The sequence below is a fragment of the Hakea prostrata genome, chromosome 9 (genome assembly GCF_041222555.1).
Source record: "Hakea prostrata isolate BN-2017 chromosome 9, UWA_Hpros_2, whole genome shotgun sequence".
Lineage (NCBI taxonomy): Eukaryota > Viridiplantae > Streptophyta > Magnoliopsida > Proteales > Proteaceae > Hakea > Hakea prostrata.
This window is the reverse complement of record NC_142608.1, coordinates 60,573,335-60,589,692: the sequence shown is the minus strand read 5'-3', so window position 1 is coordinate 60,589,692 and position 16,358 is coordinate 60,573,335. Positions and strand designations below refer to the sequence as shown.

At 34.6% G+C, this 16,358-nt stretch overlaps 1 protein-coding gene across 6 annotated transcripts; it reads right to left on the bottom strand.

The window, feature by feature from the left end:
• Positions 1-195: 195 nt before the first annotated feature.
• LOC149005938 (uncharacterized) lies at positions 196-7,730 on the bottom strand. 6 transcript variants are annotated; one of them, XM_089169016.1, is made up of 10 exons: positions 7,571-7,730; positions 7,379-7,485; positions 2,927-3,102; positions 2,487-2,575; positions 2,259-2,397; positions 1,654-1,728; positions 1,379-1,500; positions 1,197-1,272; positions 1,010-1,069; positions 197-682 (listed from the first exon to the last, which is right to left on the bottom strand). In XM_089169016.1, the coding sequence occupies exons 3-10, from the start codon at positions 3,065-3,067 to the stop codon at positions 554-556; spliced, it is 831 nt and encodes a 276-aa protein (XP_089025142.1). In that variant the 5' UTR covers positions 3,068-3,102; positions 7,379-7,485; positions 7,571-7,730; the 3' UTR covers positions 197-553. The 6 variants fall into 6 exon arrangements, with proteins under 6 accessions (XP_089025146.1, XP_089025147.1, XP_089025142.1 ...); XM_089169017.1 differs by having other exon boundaries at positions 7,644-7,729; XM_089169020.1 differs by having other exon boundaries at positions 196-682; positions 2,927-3,046; positions 7,379-7,730.
• Between the last annotated feature and the right edge of the window lie 8,628 nt (positions 7,731-16,358).

The following is a 16,358-nucleotide window of genomic DNA, read 5'->3' as shown; positions in this document are numbered from 1 at the left end:
GATGGGTGAAAAAAGAATCCCCTCACCCACATAGGGGTTGAGTCAAAAACTAGGGGAGACGAGGCTAAAAAGTCAGGAATAACTCGATCAAAGAGAAGCTGACCTTTGTGATCTCTATCTACATTTTTTTTTTGTTACCTGGAAATAGTGTCCGCAAGGGTCAAACCTATAACCTCTCCATTGAGAAGTATGAATCTTATCACTCAACTAACCCTGCATTGGCCTCTATCTACATTTTCCTGTAGACCATATTAGGTAAAAGAACAACTTCAAAGCATCAATCTAATCAATGGACATGATCTATGTTTACATTCTTAGGGGTAGTTGTAACAGTGGAATGATTTAATTACTTTACAACATTCTGAATTCAAACTGAATCAGAAAGCATGGTTCTGTAAAGTCCCCTCGCCCCAACCCCAAACACCCCCCCCTCCTCCTACCTCTCTCTTTCCTCTTTTCTCCTATCATTTACACAGGTAACAAAAGTAATCAAAAAAAAAAAAAAAAAACTCAGGGCAATGCATCCCAAAAGTACATGCATTTGTATCATCACTCACTGCCTCTTTGCCAGCGTCTTCTTCAATCCTCTAACAATCTTTGCAAACCACAACAAATTCATGATAGATAGCAATGATGGTACCCCATAAACCAGTAGACGACCAAATGGTTGCATCTGGTTAACCTGTTGCACAAGAAACAGGAAACAAAATATTTAAGGTTCAGCACAGAGGGTGAGCATCTTCTTAATAACCTCCATGAACATGTAATCCATTAACTAACTGGAAATTGAAATGTAAAAAGTCACATCATTCATCTTGTGATTCTTACTAGTTTTAGATGGCTCCTAGTACCATTTACAGTGTTCATGTAACAAAAACCAAGGTATTCCATACATAAGTATGAGTCAACAACCCAGCTCCAGTTCATGCTAGCCTATTCGAACTTGAAGTCTAAGCTACTTAATGTTGGTTGGGTTCTGGTGCAAAATAAACAAACTCAGACCAGTTACCTGATAAGAATGCAAGTAGACATCGTAGAATATGTAAAAGAACAGGAGAACTCTCGCACCCTGCAAGTCATAATTTATTTCAGCAGCCATGTTGAGGATAAATAATACGCACACACACATGCTGACATGCTGACATGCTGTAATGTGTGTCTCCAGAAAGATTTAGGAAACAGGAATAGGGGCTCACCAGCCAGGCAAAGAATATTGCAAGCCCATTAAGGAGGTATGCATTGGACCTTTTCATTCCAGCAGTGTCAAGGTACCTTTACAAAACCAAAAGATGCAGAAGAATTAACCAAGAAGTTTAATTCGGTGTCTAGCTATAGTGGATGTCTAAAAGTAAACCTAGTATAAATAATCCAAAATTACCATCGCAAATTGATCCCTGGAGTTGTTGCCTCAGAGATGAGAACCATGAAGGTGTAAAACTGACCCTCTCCAGACAGCATAGCATATGCTACTGAAGCTAAAGAGAAGATATGATGCACAACCTGAGACAAATATGACCATCTTGTGAGTCTTTGCATTATTCCAAGTCAAAAGTTATCGACAGAAGGCACCATTTTCCTCTCATTCTCTTTCCCTTTTTATGCTAAAAACAAAGATACACAAGGGAAAAATAAAATGCTGTAAAATGAACTTACATACTCCACTCCACCAAGGGAAGGATATAACCAAAATATCATTCCAAGGTCCGTAAGGAAGTATCCAACAGAAACCTGTAAGAAATTGAGTTTAGTTTATATTCCAGAGGCTTATTGTAGCATTCCCTCTAAACACTTTGAAGAACACCAGTCAGCTAAGCATAGACAGTTTTAAAGCATAAAACCCAACCAGTGTGGCAGTATCAAACATAAAAGGCAATTTGGACTTCATTATCTCCCCCTGACTTCCACAATATCTTTTATGCTTTGACTAAAATTTTGGTATCTAAAAAGGGCACTCCTATACCATTGAAGAAAGCAGAAGACTAGATATTTTTGGGAAGAGCTGTGCTTTCCAGTCTAATTGTTAGAAGTTAAACTACACCTCTAACAACCACAATTCTTAATGCCAAAATTTTTTTGACAACAGAGGTCTATCTTGGAAAATGTCCTACTAAAACTAGTAAAATTATCTTCAACCATCCAGATAGAACAGCCTAGTTTACCAGGCAGTCAACATAAGAAGTGACAACATAGATGTAAAGACCAATGTTTCTATGAATATAAAAGCAACTCAAGATCTCAACTAAAATAAAAGTCCTCACCCCAAGTACAAAAGTAGAGAGCGGTGAACTTCGGAATATGACAAGGCCAGCAAGTCTATGGTCAGAAAAGAGATCTGAGAAAATCACAAAGTACACCGACATAATTGTGATAAAAATGGCATGAAGAGTGGAGATGCCCCTGCAAAAATAGATAACAAGCCATGAAAGATGGACTAAATGATAAATAAACTGGAAGAAAAAGGTGAAGCAAACTGTACAAGTGATCACCTATTGTTCCATTCAATCTTTTGGATTTTTGTAAGAGCAGCATAGCTCCGGAAGTAAAATGAACTAATCAACTGTGAAACGTCATAAACCTGGGAGCAGAGAATATAATTAAGGAATACATAAAGAAATCACCACCCCCACTGCCCTTACCCCTCCCCCCAGAAAAAACCACAGGGAGAGATATGAACTGCAAGCTTATGTACGAACAAACAAGCATGCAATGAGTACAAAAGTGAGGACAAAATAGTCCTGCAGATCCAACTCTCCCACCCCCATCCCCAACCCCAAGAGATATATAAAAAAATAATAATAATAAAACTGATCTGAGGGAAATGAAAAACACAAACGTATAAAAACAAGTATGTCACACTGTATATCATGAATATATTCCAGTAGGAACCAGATGAAAAGGACTTAGAAAAGAAAAGATTAGGACGAACCATTTTGCAAGCGAATATGCCACTGAGGATAGAAGTGTACGGGACAAAAGGATCTGCTAGCAAGTAGTCCTTCACCAGTAACTCAGCTTGGCTTTGGTAAGACTTGATTGCCATAACTGTCTTCTTAGAAACAGTCATCATCAGATACTGCTTAAACCATATGTCTACTCAACAATCTGAAAGGAATAGAGTACCATAAAATCATAATATCCACTGACATTGCATGTACATACGCCAAGCTAAATAAGAACTAAACAAGATTGAGAATAAAATCAAGATAAGAAAACCAAGGGATGAGAACTAGCTCTCCATTTCTCTCCTTTATAAAACAAATATTAAGCCCATCGAAATATACCAAAAATTATTCCCACTCCCTCTCCACCCCACCCACCCCCCCCCCAAAAAAAAAAAAAGAGGGGGGGGGGAATTGCTTTCCATTCACCAAACCAACTGTTCTAACCCCAGACTAACAGGAACTGACAACCAAAACTTGGCGGACTTCAATGGATAATAAGAAAAATGTACGAAAGATATGGTCTATTAAGATGTCAAACCTAAACCTAGTGTGTCTCATTTTCACCATCTACTCTACATAAGAAAAGAGGAAACAACGAGATTTACTTATAGATAATAGGAAAATAGAAGGAAATCAGTTGACTTCTGAAAAACATTGAATGAGATGCATTCTCAGACTAGATCCTCACTTTGGTGGCACGAGAATGAAAAGGAACAAAAAAATAATTTTCCCTCTCTTAGTACATTAGCTGATCGCTAGAGGTATTTGCAAACAAAGGCCCTGGGACAGCCAAGAAACTTTCTAGGGATAGAGGTGGCTACCACAAAGACTAGCATAAATATCTCACAGCAACTGTGTGTGCAGGGTCTACTAGGAGAGACTAATATGTTGTAAAATAGACCAGTTGATGCCCACATGGATTCTACCTTGGCATACTTTTTCTTGGTATACTTTTTCTTAATCTATCACATATCATTTAATTTTCTTCAGCTTCACCTATTTATTTAGCTTTGTTTTCCATTAACATCCTTAAATGCTTTCTCTACACCTTTTAGTTTGGTTTCCCTGGCAAATTATAATATTCAAGTACCGCATCTAGGCAGAACTCATATATAATGACCTACACCATCATCTGAAAGCAAAAAATATGATTGCCAGGGAAAGTTCAAGCTGGACTGCTAACCGCCATGAGACAAGGTTCAAGACTAGGCATGCCCACTATCTCTGATAAACTGACGAACATTGCCTATAACTCAGTCACTCAAACCATGTAGCCCCAGGAATGGTACCAGACAACTCACTTCAGGGGGGGGGAAATTAGTTCCAAGCCATTCAATTGACATGGGTGACGTCTAGCCCATTACAAGCATCTATAAAAAAGAAAAAGACAAAATAGAACTGTGGCAGACATAAACAAAGATATGTATGATGGTGAACTGCATGAGAACTGTGTGAGGTCAAGGTAGTGAGTTTCCATTTACGATTGGTTTCATCAACTAAAATATTTAAGCTTTTGTCTGTTTAGCTTATCACGGATGATTACCTAGACACATTCAAGAAGAGATTTCTGGTCCATGCTTTCTGCTCATGATAGTGTTCATATGGATCAGATAAAAGAAGGAATGATGAGTCCTAGATTGGCATGAGACCAACTAAAGCCAGGATCTGGGATGAATTACTGGGCCAGTGATGAAGCCCTAGAATGGAGAGGTTCAAATAGACATTCTTCTAGGATCACAAGTCAAAAGATTAGAAGAAGAAGTAGAAGGATTTGGGTTAGTAGATTAGAAGGAGCTCCTGGGAAAGAAAAGAGAAGAAATCAGAATTTGGATAGCAATTCCATATGCACTGCAAACAGCAATGAAGCTCTAATTCAAAAATATTCTCTAATAGATGGGGGATGCACTACATATATATAGAACTTCTAAAATTCTTGACTTAAGAATTACTCCTGATCACTCTAAAGGACACAAAAAGGTAAATAGAATTAAACAGAATTCTATCCAATTATTAAGTATCCTAATTTAACTATACTTAAATTAACTATTAATCCATGTACTAGCATTGCCCCCAACTTCCTGGGTTTATGTTAGTTTTGATTTCAAACTTCAGATTTCAGCTTTCGAGAAAGTAGAGAATTGGGGGAAGCTTGAAGAATTCGATGGAGGACTAGGGAGGAGAAATGCTGTCTTAAAGCTAAGCAGTGTTCAATATAAAAAACTTTTATTAATCAAATCATGGGCTCAAGTGAGCAATTACGTCATCCTTATAGCCACTATGACTAACATAACTTTCAAACCTTAACTTTCCTAGTTTCCCTTTCACATTAGTTGAATGGATCCTTGTTGCAAGCCATTCCGTTGGCTGGATCATTCCACAACCTTATACTTCTGTTTCCATTCCTAACCTATAACTGCATCTCTGTCCATCAGAACTGCATCAAATTTGCAGCAAAATGCCAATGATGGGTTAGTCAAGCGGTTAAAGACCCACCCTCCCACGGGGAGATCCTGGGTTCGCACCCACTCAGCGGCATATATTAGTAATTTAATTCCCACCCCATAGTAACAAGCTACCTTTCCAAAAAAAAAAAAAATAATAAAAAAACAAATTTGTAGCAGAACCGCATAAGCTCTACAAGGCTTACACTTTGACCCAAAACTGAGACAAGTTGAAAGCTGGTTTTGTCTGTAGGGCTTAAACTTCTAATTTTGGTATAGCTGTCATACTGCCCAGTTCTGTTCTATCATCAGAACTCAGTCAAACTTTCAGCAAAGCTTTTACTCCTTACAGACTACCTTTGAACCTAGTTTGGTAGTTTTCATGGCTGGTTTGCCTAGATTAATTCAGTTTCTGATTTCCTTTTGGGTTCTGTTTAGGGCTAAATAAACAATGGTATTTGTTTTCTTTCTAGTTAAGGGTCGTATCACATTGATAGAGTCAAGGACCATATTAGAGAGGCTAGAAGAATAGTGAACAAGGCCATAGCTGAAATCCAATGCTAAAAGGCAGAGATCCAGATGAGATACAGCCAGATGGAAGTTTCTTCAGGCTGCACCTTTTTGAATGAACCTAAGTTTGGGGTCTTTCCACAGAGATGAGGCTACACTCTGGGTCTAGGATCAGAATAATAGAGTTTAAGACAAGTGCAATGACTCCTATACTGATGCCCGAGAGGATGATCTGTTAAAGTGGGAATTCCCACATACCCAGTCAATACAAGTAGGGGATACAGAAAGAAGGGTCAAAAATTAAAATATCTTTTATTAATTCAGGTAGCTAATAACATATTGAACCTAATTCTTATGTTTCTACTACTTTTGGTTATTAATGGATAATCTGTGTCTTTTGGGTGGAGTGGAAGAGGGGGAATGAAAGGGTCTTTTTTTCTCAAAAGAAAAAGTGGTACATTGATTCACTAATGCTTAATGTATTTCATCTTCTTCCTAATATTCAAACCCTTTCTCCTTTTTTGATTTTTCCGTTCAATCAAAATACTATGATTATCAGATTAGCAAAAGTATATGTTTAACAAACAAATCTACATTACAGAAAAAGAATATGAAGTGGATCATATGAGTTTTTAAGCTGTAAATATTTTTAGTATTTATGATACAGCATTTGCACACAAAATTGAAGCAAAGACCTAACACCACTACCTTATCCAATAAAAAGTTTTTTTTTTTCACAGAGAAACCTCACTTATTCCCATTTCTCCTTTTTTTTGGGGTAAAGACGCCTCACTTATTCATGTAAGCAAATTTTCAAAGAAACCAAACATATATTTGCTAATAGCAATAACTAGGAAGTATCCTTGGAAAGGATAAGTTAGTACATGCAGAGTACATTATGAAAGTCCTGACATCCTAAAAGAAAACAGTAGGTGAACTACCCCAATTTCAATCCCCCCCTCTGATACAGAGCTAAAAATAGGAAAGACAGAGGGATGGTTCAGGTACCCAGGAAGACGACGAATAATTACAGAGATATTGTTCATTGAGTTCCACTTGTTCTTCTTGGGCTATGAAAACAAGAACTTTGCTAACCTCAAACAAGAAGATTTGAGCTAAACACAGGTAAAGAGGGATCTTTCAGGTACAAAAGAAGACGACAGGGAAAAGAAAATACAGAGATACTGTTCATTGAGTTCGAATTGTTCCTTATGGGGCTACGAAAAGAACTGAATATCTTTTTAATGAAAAACAGAAGAACTTTGCTAACCTCAAACAACAAGATTTAAGACGAAACACCAAAACGATTCAAGCCATTAAAACAAACTCGCATTACATAAATTTCATGCACCAATTTCCTAGATACCATAAATCTGCATTTGTTTTTTAAACAAATTACTACATTTAAAATAAAATAAAAATAAAAACCTTCTTTCCTCACCAAAACCCATCAGGAAAGTGCAGAATAAGCAGAGAGAAACTTACAATTAAACTGAAGAAACACCACCTATGAGCCCCAAAATTGCCAGATAAGGCCAGAAGGAAATGTGGGGAGAGATTTGAGACGAGTGGAGATAATACTAATCAATTATCTGATCGAATCTCCAAGCAAAAGAACGAAAGATAAGATCAAAATCAAAGAAGTGGGCAACAAATTGTTCGCACAGAACTTGATACCTTGTGATTTAGATTGCTGGTTCAAGGATCAACGAAGTAGGAAAGAAAAGAAGGTTCGCAACAAACGTGATACCTTCTGATTCTGGGTTGCTGATTCCAGAAGTTTATCGTTGGTTGGGCATTCTTTATGATTGCATTAATTCCTAAGAAAAAAATTTCTTTTTTTTATGTTTTAGTCTCAAAATCAAAATTTGTGCCTATATATAGATGTTAATCAAAAAGTGAGAGTTGCTTGCACGATGCTTTAACTTTAAAAATATATTTAAAATCTTTTTGAAATGCACCATTTTTTATTATTAAAAGTTTTTTTAATAGGTTTATTATTAAACGTTGATACTTAGGTTGCCTTCAATTTATCTCAAAATATTTGATAATTATTTGTTTTCATAAAATACCCCTTTTAGCCCGAGTCTAGATCACCTCTCTTGACAGGGCGCACTTTACAGGAGGCCCACAAGATTAGGGTGATGGGACTTTTTTTTAAAAAATATTTTATTATTTTTTGTGTGGACCCCACATAGTTTGCGATTGTAAAGCTGTCAGTGGAGCACTCTCAAGGGAGATGATCCACACTCTTCTAGCTCACTTAGGATCAAGGTTTGAACTTTGAAGTAGAGCTGTAAACGGATCAGATTCAGCTCAGATACACCAGTATCTGAATCCGAATCCGATTAGCAAAATCGCTATCCGAATCTATATCCGAATCCACTAGAAATTTAGAGAAGGCATCCGAATTCAAATCCGGGACTTTATCGAATATCCGATAATAATCCGATCTAATAAACTATCCGATTATTGATTGGTGATTGTCATTTTTTTTCTTTCCGATTTTCAATTTCTGATTATCCGACTACCGATTACTAGTTTCCGAATCCAATTATTAATCCCCTTTCTAAAGAAAAATATTTAATACTTTATTCTAACCGGATAATTTCCGATTACTGATTACCAGCTTCCAAATCTAATTAACATCCATTTTCAGAGAAAAAAACGTTGAATAAATTACTTTATCCCGGATATTATCCAATCGATAAGTAATTATCCGAATCCAAATTCAGTTGCCTAGCAGACGGATTCGAATACGAACACCCTTAAACGAATACAAATACAAATTCAAAGGCAGATTTCGGCTATCCATTTACAGGTATACTTTGAAGTATTTCATAATATGATATAATACATGTCGATAAGGTTTAAAGTATCAGTATCGAGTATCATATCAGTCATGTAATTTTAAAAGATGTATCAGTTTGTATCGGGTATAGTATCATGTATACTAGCCAATGTAATTTTAATACAATCCCTTAAATACGTATTAGTTGTATCAAATATGGATACGTATCGGCTAATATTATACTATATCGTAGGATACTTTAAACCTTGCATGTTGACATGTCTCTCTTTCATTCAAAAAGACACACATTGGATTAACTAAAATGTGTTGGCCAGTATAGTACAATACTTAATACAAAATTATATGTATCTTAAAATCACCTGACTGAAACGCTACTCAATACCAATACTTTAAACTTACTTAGTACTTTCTTCTTATTATCTGTCAAGCAAATCCTAAATATGTCAGACTCTCAAAAAAAATTAATTTAATATATGTTGTTTGCATTGGTTGAAATGGACCCACCCATCTCTTTGTCATGTGGTTGGTATAGAGGTAGAGGAACAAACCAAAATGGGACTAATTTAGAATTATGTTGCTCTTATCATCTACACCCTTGAACACAATAGTCATTTTAGCAGTTTAAGGATTTTCATATATTAAAAGAAAAATAACAATAATGTTTATTCATTATTAAAAATAAACATTTTTTTTTACAATCACTAGCTTCATCATCCCCCTTTTTCTTTGTTTTTGAATTAATTGTGAGAGGATTTTCGTAGAAGAATGAATCAATAACAACGATAATCAATGATTTGAAAAAGTCTTCATAAAAATTTAAAATAAAAACCCTAAAGAGACGAAGACTTGATATGAAACTGACACCACTTAAGTATGATATGTTTGAACATTTGGAAGAGCTCAAAAAGACTGTTAGGTGAGTGTTTTAATGGACTTTAAATCGATGGTTCTTCCAAAATGGGACTAATTTACAAGTATGTTGCTCTTATCATTTACACCCTTTAACTACATAATAGTAGCAATTTAAGAATTCCCATACATTTTTAAAATTTTAAAGGAAAATGAGGAATAATATTATTGATTTTTATTAAAATTTAACAATTTTTTTTTTCTTCCAAACAATAGTTTGACCCATTATAGTCAGTTTTTCTTCGATGACAATGACAATCAACCATTTAAGAAAGTCTTAACAAAGAGTTGAAAAAAATAAACCCATCAAGGGACAGAGACTTTATTTTAAGACTTTCTTGGTCTTGTGACTTTTGTACTATAATCTTACGCCACTAAGCACACCACATTTGATCATTCAAAAGAGTTTTAAAACTTGGAATAGAGTATAAGTTCTACTTGGGTGCCCGTACATTGCAGGAAACTTATAGTCGAGAAGAAAACTCGATCACTCGTTTCGCAGTTAAACTTTACTTGGAAAAAAATCTACGCAAAACAAGTGGTTAAGATTTCGTCTTAACTATAAGTTTCGCTCTGAACTGTCGGTTGTACAATTATTGCACAACACTGAAGCAATTCGCTAGTCTTAGAAGACTGTTAGGTGAGTGATTTATGGCACTTGCATCTATTAGAATCAAATTGATTAAGAGAAATTAATGGATGTTTTTTTTTTTTTGTAAACAATAGATGGTTATGCCTTTGAGATGTGGTGTATGGTGCTTGAGAGGTTAGGGTAAAGTCAAATCTGAGGAGTCATTCTCCAGAAGGAATTGAAAGTCAAGAAAATTTAGGTTTTTGATAGAAGAAAGTCAGCAAAATTAGACAAAGAAATATTGGATTTGCAGGTCTTGTGATGTTTAAGATTTCCAGTTCATCATTCAACCCACATACATCGCAAGCAGGACCACCATTGTTTCCATATGGAAGCTTTTCTTTATAGTTTTCTTCATCTGGTCAGGCAATTTTACTAAAAAGAAACAAGTATCGTTATTATCAAAGTAAGATTTGGAGTGAAAGATACATACAAGACTTGATATTAAGACTTCCTTGGTCTTATCAATTTCATTTTTAGTGGTGGATCTGAGGGCAAGTTGTAGAGGAGACTTGATACTAAGACTTCCTTGGTCTTATTATTTGGAGAGTAACAACACATCGTGTTTTTCTTTTTCTTCTTACGGAAAAACGCATGCATATTTAGTATGCCAACATTTATTATTCAAAAGAATGTTTAACGGTAAATAATTCAAAGTATATATGCTTCTTGCTCTAGATTGTATAATCACATTGTATACAAGGTTTAAAGTATCGGTATCGAGTATCGTATCAGTCAGGTGATTTTAAGAGACGTATCGTTCTGTATCGAGTATTGTATCCCTCTAGCTAATGTATTTTTGTGTAATCAATGGAGAGACGTATCGAGATGTATCGTATCGATTGGGTCAAATATGGATACGCATCGGCAAGTATCATATAGTATCATGGGATACTTTAAACCTTGATTGTATACTATTAATTGTTGTACTATTTCCAACTCAATTCGAAATCGGCAATTTCAACGAGGTCCACGATCTTCGACCGGGGGGTTTAGTCCTGTATCCTCAAGATGGTGTAATGCTAATATGAGATGTTAGGTCAGAATTATCCTAGTTCGACAATGGCAGAAGGTCAAGAAGCTTACTGCTCAGAAGTGCCCGGATTTGTAGTTGGAAAGGACTAGGAGTCTAGTGTTGTATGACTTGTATCCCAGTTAAGCATGGTACTCGATATCAAATCAACGTGGATGATGCACCCCTAAGGGATCAACAAAGCATTTAAGGCTAAATAAAGTCTAAAGCAGTGAATATTTGGCTCAATTATTAGAGCACTTGGAATATGAGCGTGTTTCAAGACTATACTAGTTCGAATCCATCAAGATGCTTTTGATTTTATTATGAATTTCGATTATATATTACAAAGAATGGTTAGGAACATTATAGATGATGAACATTTGGATATTTATTTTCCTTACAAGTGTTTGGTGTAGTTTAATTTTAGTAGACAATACATTGAAGTTGTAGTAAGTATGATTATTTTCTTGCAAAACTCATAGTTTACAGAAAATTTTTAATTCAAGATTCTATTTGATGCATTTTTTGATAATTAGTTAATTGTTAATATTTTGAGGGCTTTTTGTATTAACTTTCATTATTATTTTCTAACAATTTTTCCATTTTGACATACCAAACTTATTTTTCATTCCATAATTATTAGTAACAAAAGTCACCGGATCATTTTCATTCTTAACAAATAATGAATTATTGTACTCATTTCTTTTAAATAGACATAATAGAGAATGAGAATTAATACAAAAAAAGAACCTTAAAGGAATTGATAGATCTTGACCCGCGAAAAAAATAATAAATAAAGGAAGAACAATTGATGGATCAACCACAGTTAAGGTTCGGAAACAAGTGATATTATGAGATGCAAGGACAGGGTTAATGTTCGCTCTATGGGATCTGCAACTAAGATTTAAATAAAATAAAAAATAAAAGATGGGTATACTTATGGATTTTTATTTGTCACGGTCATTACTACTAGAAACCAACAATCAAGATTCGACTACGTCATCAAATTAATATTCAACGCTCTAGAAATCCATCTAGCTGAAGATGCTCTTCCGTTAAGGGGTGGTTTTTTGATATGTAATTTTGTTCATCATGTTCGGGAGATTAATGTTTGTGTGGACTTCCTGGCAGGTTTCTTAATACCTCCCAAGAAATCCATCTAGCTGTAGATGCTCTTCCGTTAGCTCTTTATGCTTTTGTTCGGGATGATGCTAATGGTAAGAAATTCTTCATAATGTAATTTTCTTTCTTTCTTTCCCCTTTATTTAATCAAAGCTCCCTTTCTCCAAAAAAATATTGCCCTTTTTATTATTATTATTATTACATTTTACGGGTTTCAGAGTTTGTAAATTTTCACACTCAGCCCCTGGTATGTCCCAAACCTAAACCCCACTATTTCAAAAATTCAGCTCCGCCTCCACTAACAAAGACCTCATTCCTCACCAGCTCTTCTTTTTCTTCTGCTCTCTCCCATGACCAAGTCCACCGCTTGATCTTCTCCAACGACTGTTCCTATTCACTCTTCAAGATCCTAGATTTCACCATTGAATCTAATGACGAAAACGACAAGTTGCTCACCAACACCGACGGTATTTCGCTTTCTTCATCTCATTCTCACCGATTACCTAAAAGTGTGGCTCATGAATTTAATCTTGAAAGAGACCATGATTCTTATCTTCCATTTTTCAAGTCTTGCAAAAGGGGATTTGGGTTTGAAAATCACATTCGCCCTACTCTTGCAGGCCATCGTCATCAATGTCAAATCCAAGTTTCTCATCGTTAAGAAAGAAGGTGTCTTACCTAGACTATTGCATTTATGGAGTTCTAATTCCAATAATGATTCTACGGTAGCCACTCTAGCCCTAAGATGGAGAATCGATTCTTGAAAAATAGGGAATTATAGTCGGTAGAGTTAGGGGTTATGTGTGGTAAATTTGAAAACTGTTAAACCCTTAAGTGTAAGAGTAAAAAGTTTTATTTACAACTTAACTCCCGCTATATGATTTCACACCATCCAATTCCTCTTTGTACATGTAGCAAAATATGGGCCTTCAGCTACATGCTGCAGAGCCGACGAAAATAAAAATCCCTTGTTTATTAGAGATAATGAAGGAATAGAGGCCAAGGTTAGGGTTCATTCAATCTCATTTTTCCCAAAATTGTAAATGAAGGGCTTGGGTTAGTGGTTTGTTCAATTTCTTTTTTTTTTCTCAAAACCGTGAAAGAGGCCTTTATTTTGTGAATTTAATTGAATTGAGGTTAGATTTTTGTAATTTACATAAGTTCGTAAATTTATCATGTCAAATTACCACAATGTCCTAATTAATATCTTAACAGTCAAATTGTTTTATGACGAGTGTTATAATAACACACCTCCACCAACAATAAATGACTAGTTCAACAGTAAGAAAAGCACTAGGGTTCAATTGAACTTGTTTTCCGTATTTTTCTTCTTCTTTTTTTCCCTCCAAGACCAAACTCAATTTATTTTTTGACTTTTTTCTTTTTGGAATCATATACAGCAATGATTTGCAACATCATTTCGAATCATCAAGAAACCAAAAAGAGAAGGAATGCTCTTTTTTGAACATTCCAGTAGAACATTCAAATCTGAACATGCTTTGATACCATGTTGCAATTCAAAAATAATTGCACTCTAAAAGATGATTTTACTGATTCACCCTTATTTATAAATTTACAATTCATAGTTCTAAATTAATTTAAAAGAGGAGATAACAGGGATACAAATTAGTTTAAACAAAAGACATACAAATCTAGAAGAATAAGGAGAGGGAGTCTAATTCATTTAGGAGTATCCTCAATTAGTTAAAAACCACATCTTTTAATGCAATACACACACACACACACACATATATATATATATATATATATATATATGATAGTTTTTTTTCTTTTTGAAGTGGGGGTGTGAAAAACAAAAGTGTCTTTCTTGGCAAATGTCCACTTTTTTTTTTTTTTTCTTTTTGAAGTGGGGGTGTGAAAAACAATAGTGTTTTTCTTGGCAAATGTCCTCCTAAAAGTCTAAAACTAGTAGATTTATCTTTGACTATCCAATTGAAACGGTCTAGTAGCATAGATGTGGATACCAATACTTTGTAGATTACACGTTGAGATGCCATTTTTTTTTTTATGAATTACATAAATGCATTTCACATTTATATTGCATATTTTCTAAACTAAATTTGGACAACTTGCACATCATTAATAATTTTCTAGTAAAAAAGAACAATAAATGTTTTTATATTAGCCATCAAATTATAATTTTTTTTACTTTTGATTTTTCTTCTTCTGGTTTTGTGCGGGTTTCTTTGCTTTTCTTTTTATGATTTGAGAGGACATAGGAATGTAATCACACTCTTTAGCTTATAGCGTAAGGAAATGCATTATGTTATACTTTTGTTGTAAATTAACAATCTTAATTTGCTTTCTTTTGTATGAAGAAAAATAAATACAAAGAGTTTTGTTTCTTTGTTATTAATATTTATAGTATCTATTATAGCATAATCAATCATTCAATTATTTGAATAAGACACAACTAACATAAAATTCCAATACATGAACAATTTTTAATCCATCTAATTCTATCGTTCTCCATAGAACCACCTTCTAGCGTTCAATATACAATAATTCCATCATTCTTTTTGGTAAAATTCAATTCATTTAGGGGAACAAACAATGTACACAAAAATCCATGAGATTAAGAGTGGAGCTAGGAAGGGGACATAGATCAACGAGTTTGGGTTGTACCCTGGACAAGGCCTTTCGGGCTAGGCGGTCGGCTGTACAGTATGCAACCTCACATTTTCATCTTCCAAAAGCTCATCACGAAGAGGTTAGAAAGATGATGACTAATTGCATTTGGGGCCAAAAGGAAGATGAAGTGAGAATTCATTGGGTGTCGTAGACTAGACTATTGAAGACTAAGGAGAAGGGGGATCTTGGGGCTGAGAGATTCGAGTCATGCTTTGCTTGCTAAGGTTGTTTGGAGACTATTGCAAACCCAGATTCTTTATGGGCCAAGTTTATCAAAGTTATCTAGGTCCACCTTCTTTGAATAAAAATGGCTATATAATTGTTCCTTATGGGCCTTGATGTGTTGCAAAATGAAAAATTCATTGGTGCACAGATTGTCTAGAAGACAAAGTGAGGGAGAAGTTAATGACACTGCAACACATATTGCCTAAGACAATAAATTTTCTATGAAGAGTTGGTGCACAGATGTAATATAAGAAAAAAGGTATCATAGAAAGAATTCTCCCTACCTTATGAACACTAAGTTCAATACGTATATGAGACATGAGCATATGAGTGAGAGTAATTAATGAGCTTAAAATATTAATCAAATATATGAAAATAATTTGTATATAATTTTGTTGGTCAAATAATTCGTAAAAGTTATAAGAAGTATAATTTAAAATATATATATATATATATATATGATTTGGACTGAATTATTTGTATTATATTAAAAAAATCAATTTGGAAGAATAGTTACATGAATATTTTGGATAAGTTTACCAAAGAACTATTCTCTATGATACAAAGTGATGCATCATATTTGTATGGGGGAATTTCTTTTGGTTGTAATCCAGTCATTTAGACCACTAAATGTAACTATTATCTCCAATTTTAATGAAACTTTTCTTTTTACCAATGTCTCACAATATGAGATCAAGACTTCGGATCTTCTTTAGATAAAAATGAAGAAGTCCTACTCAATATTTAAATAGTTACAAAGCTATAATCGGAAAAAAAAAAATTCTTTTGGGTAAAGAATATGAAAAAATATTTGAGATGCACATAAGTTGGCCCCCACAAACTTTCGTTTTAAAAAGAAATTGCTCTGTGGTGTGGTCGTTGCTCAGGGGAAACTTCAAAATGTTTCAAAAAGCGTAACTCAAAATGATGAGTTCGGGTTTCCTCCTTGTCGGAGATAAGTATATACTATGATGCTTATTCATCGTATAATATGAGTAGCGCCGACAATTGAGTATTAACAAAATAAATCATACTTAGCGCAATGCAGGGTTGGTTGAGTGGTAAAGATCCATACCTCTAAGTGGAGAGGTAGCGCCGA

Excerpts from the sequence above, each read along its gene's own strand:
- LOC149005938 (XM_089169015.1), bottom strand. The coding sequence starts at position 3,067 with ATGATGACTGTTTCTAAGAAGACAGTTATGGCAATCAAGTCTTACCAA. Across the intron at positions 2,576-2,926 it reads GCATATTCGCTTGCAAAATG|GTTTATGACGTTTCACAGTT; the intron begins GTTCGTCCTAAT and ends CTCTGCTCCCAG. Across the intron at positions 683-1,009 it reads TCTACTTGCATTCTTATCAG|GTTAACCAGATGCAACCATT; the intron begins GTAACTGGTCTG and ends CTTGTGCAACAG.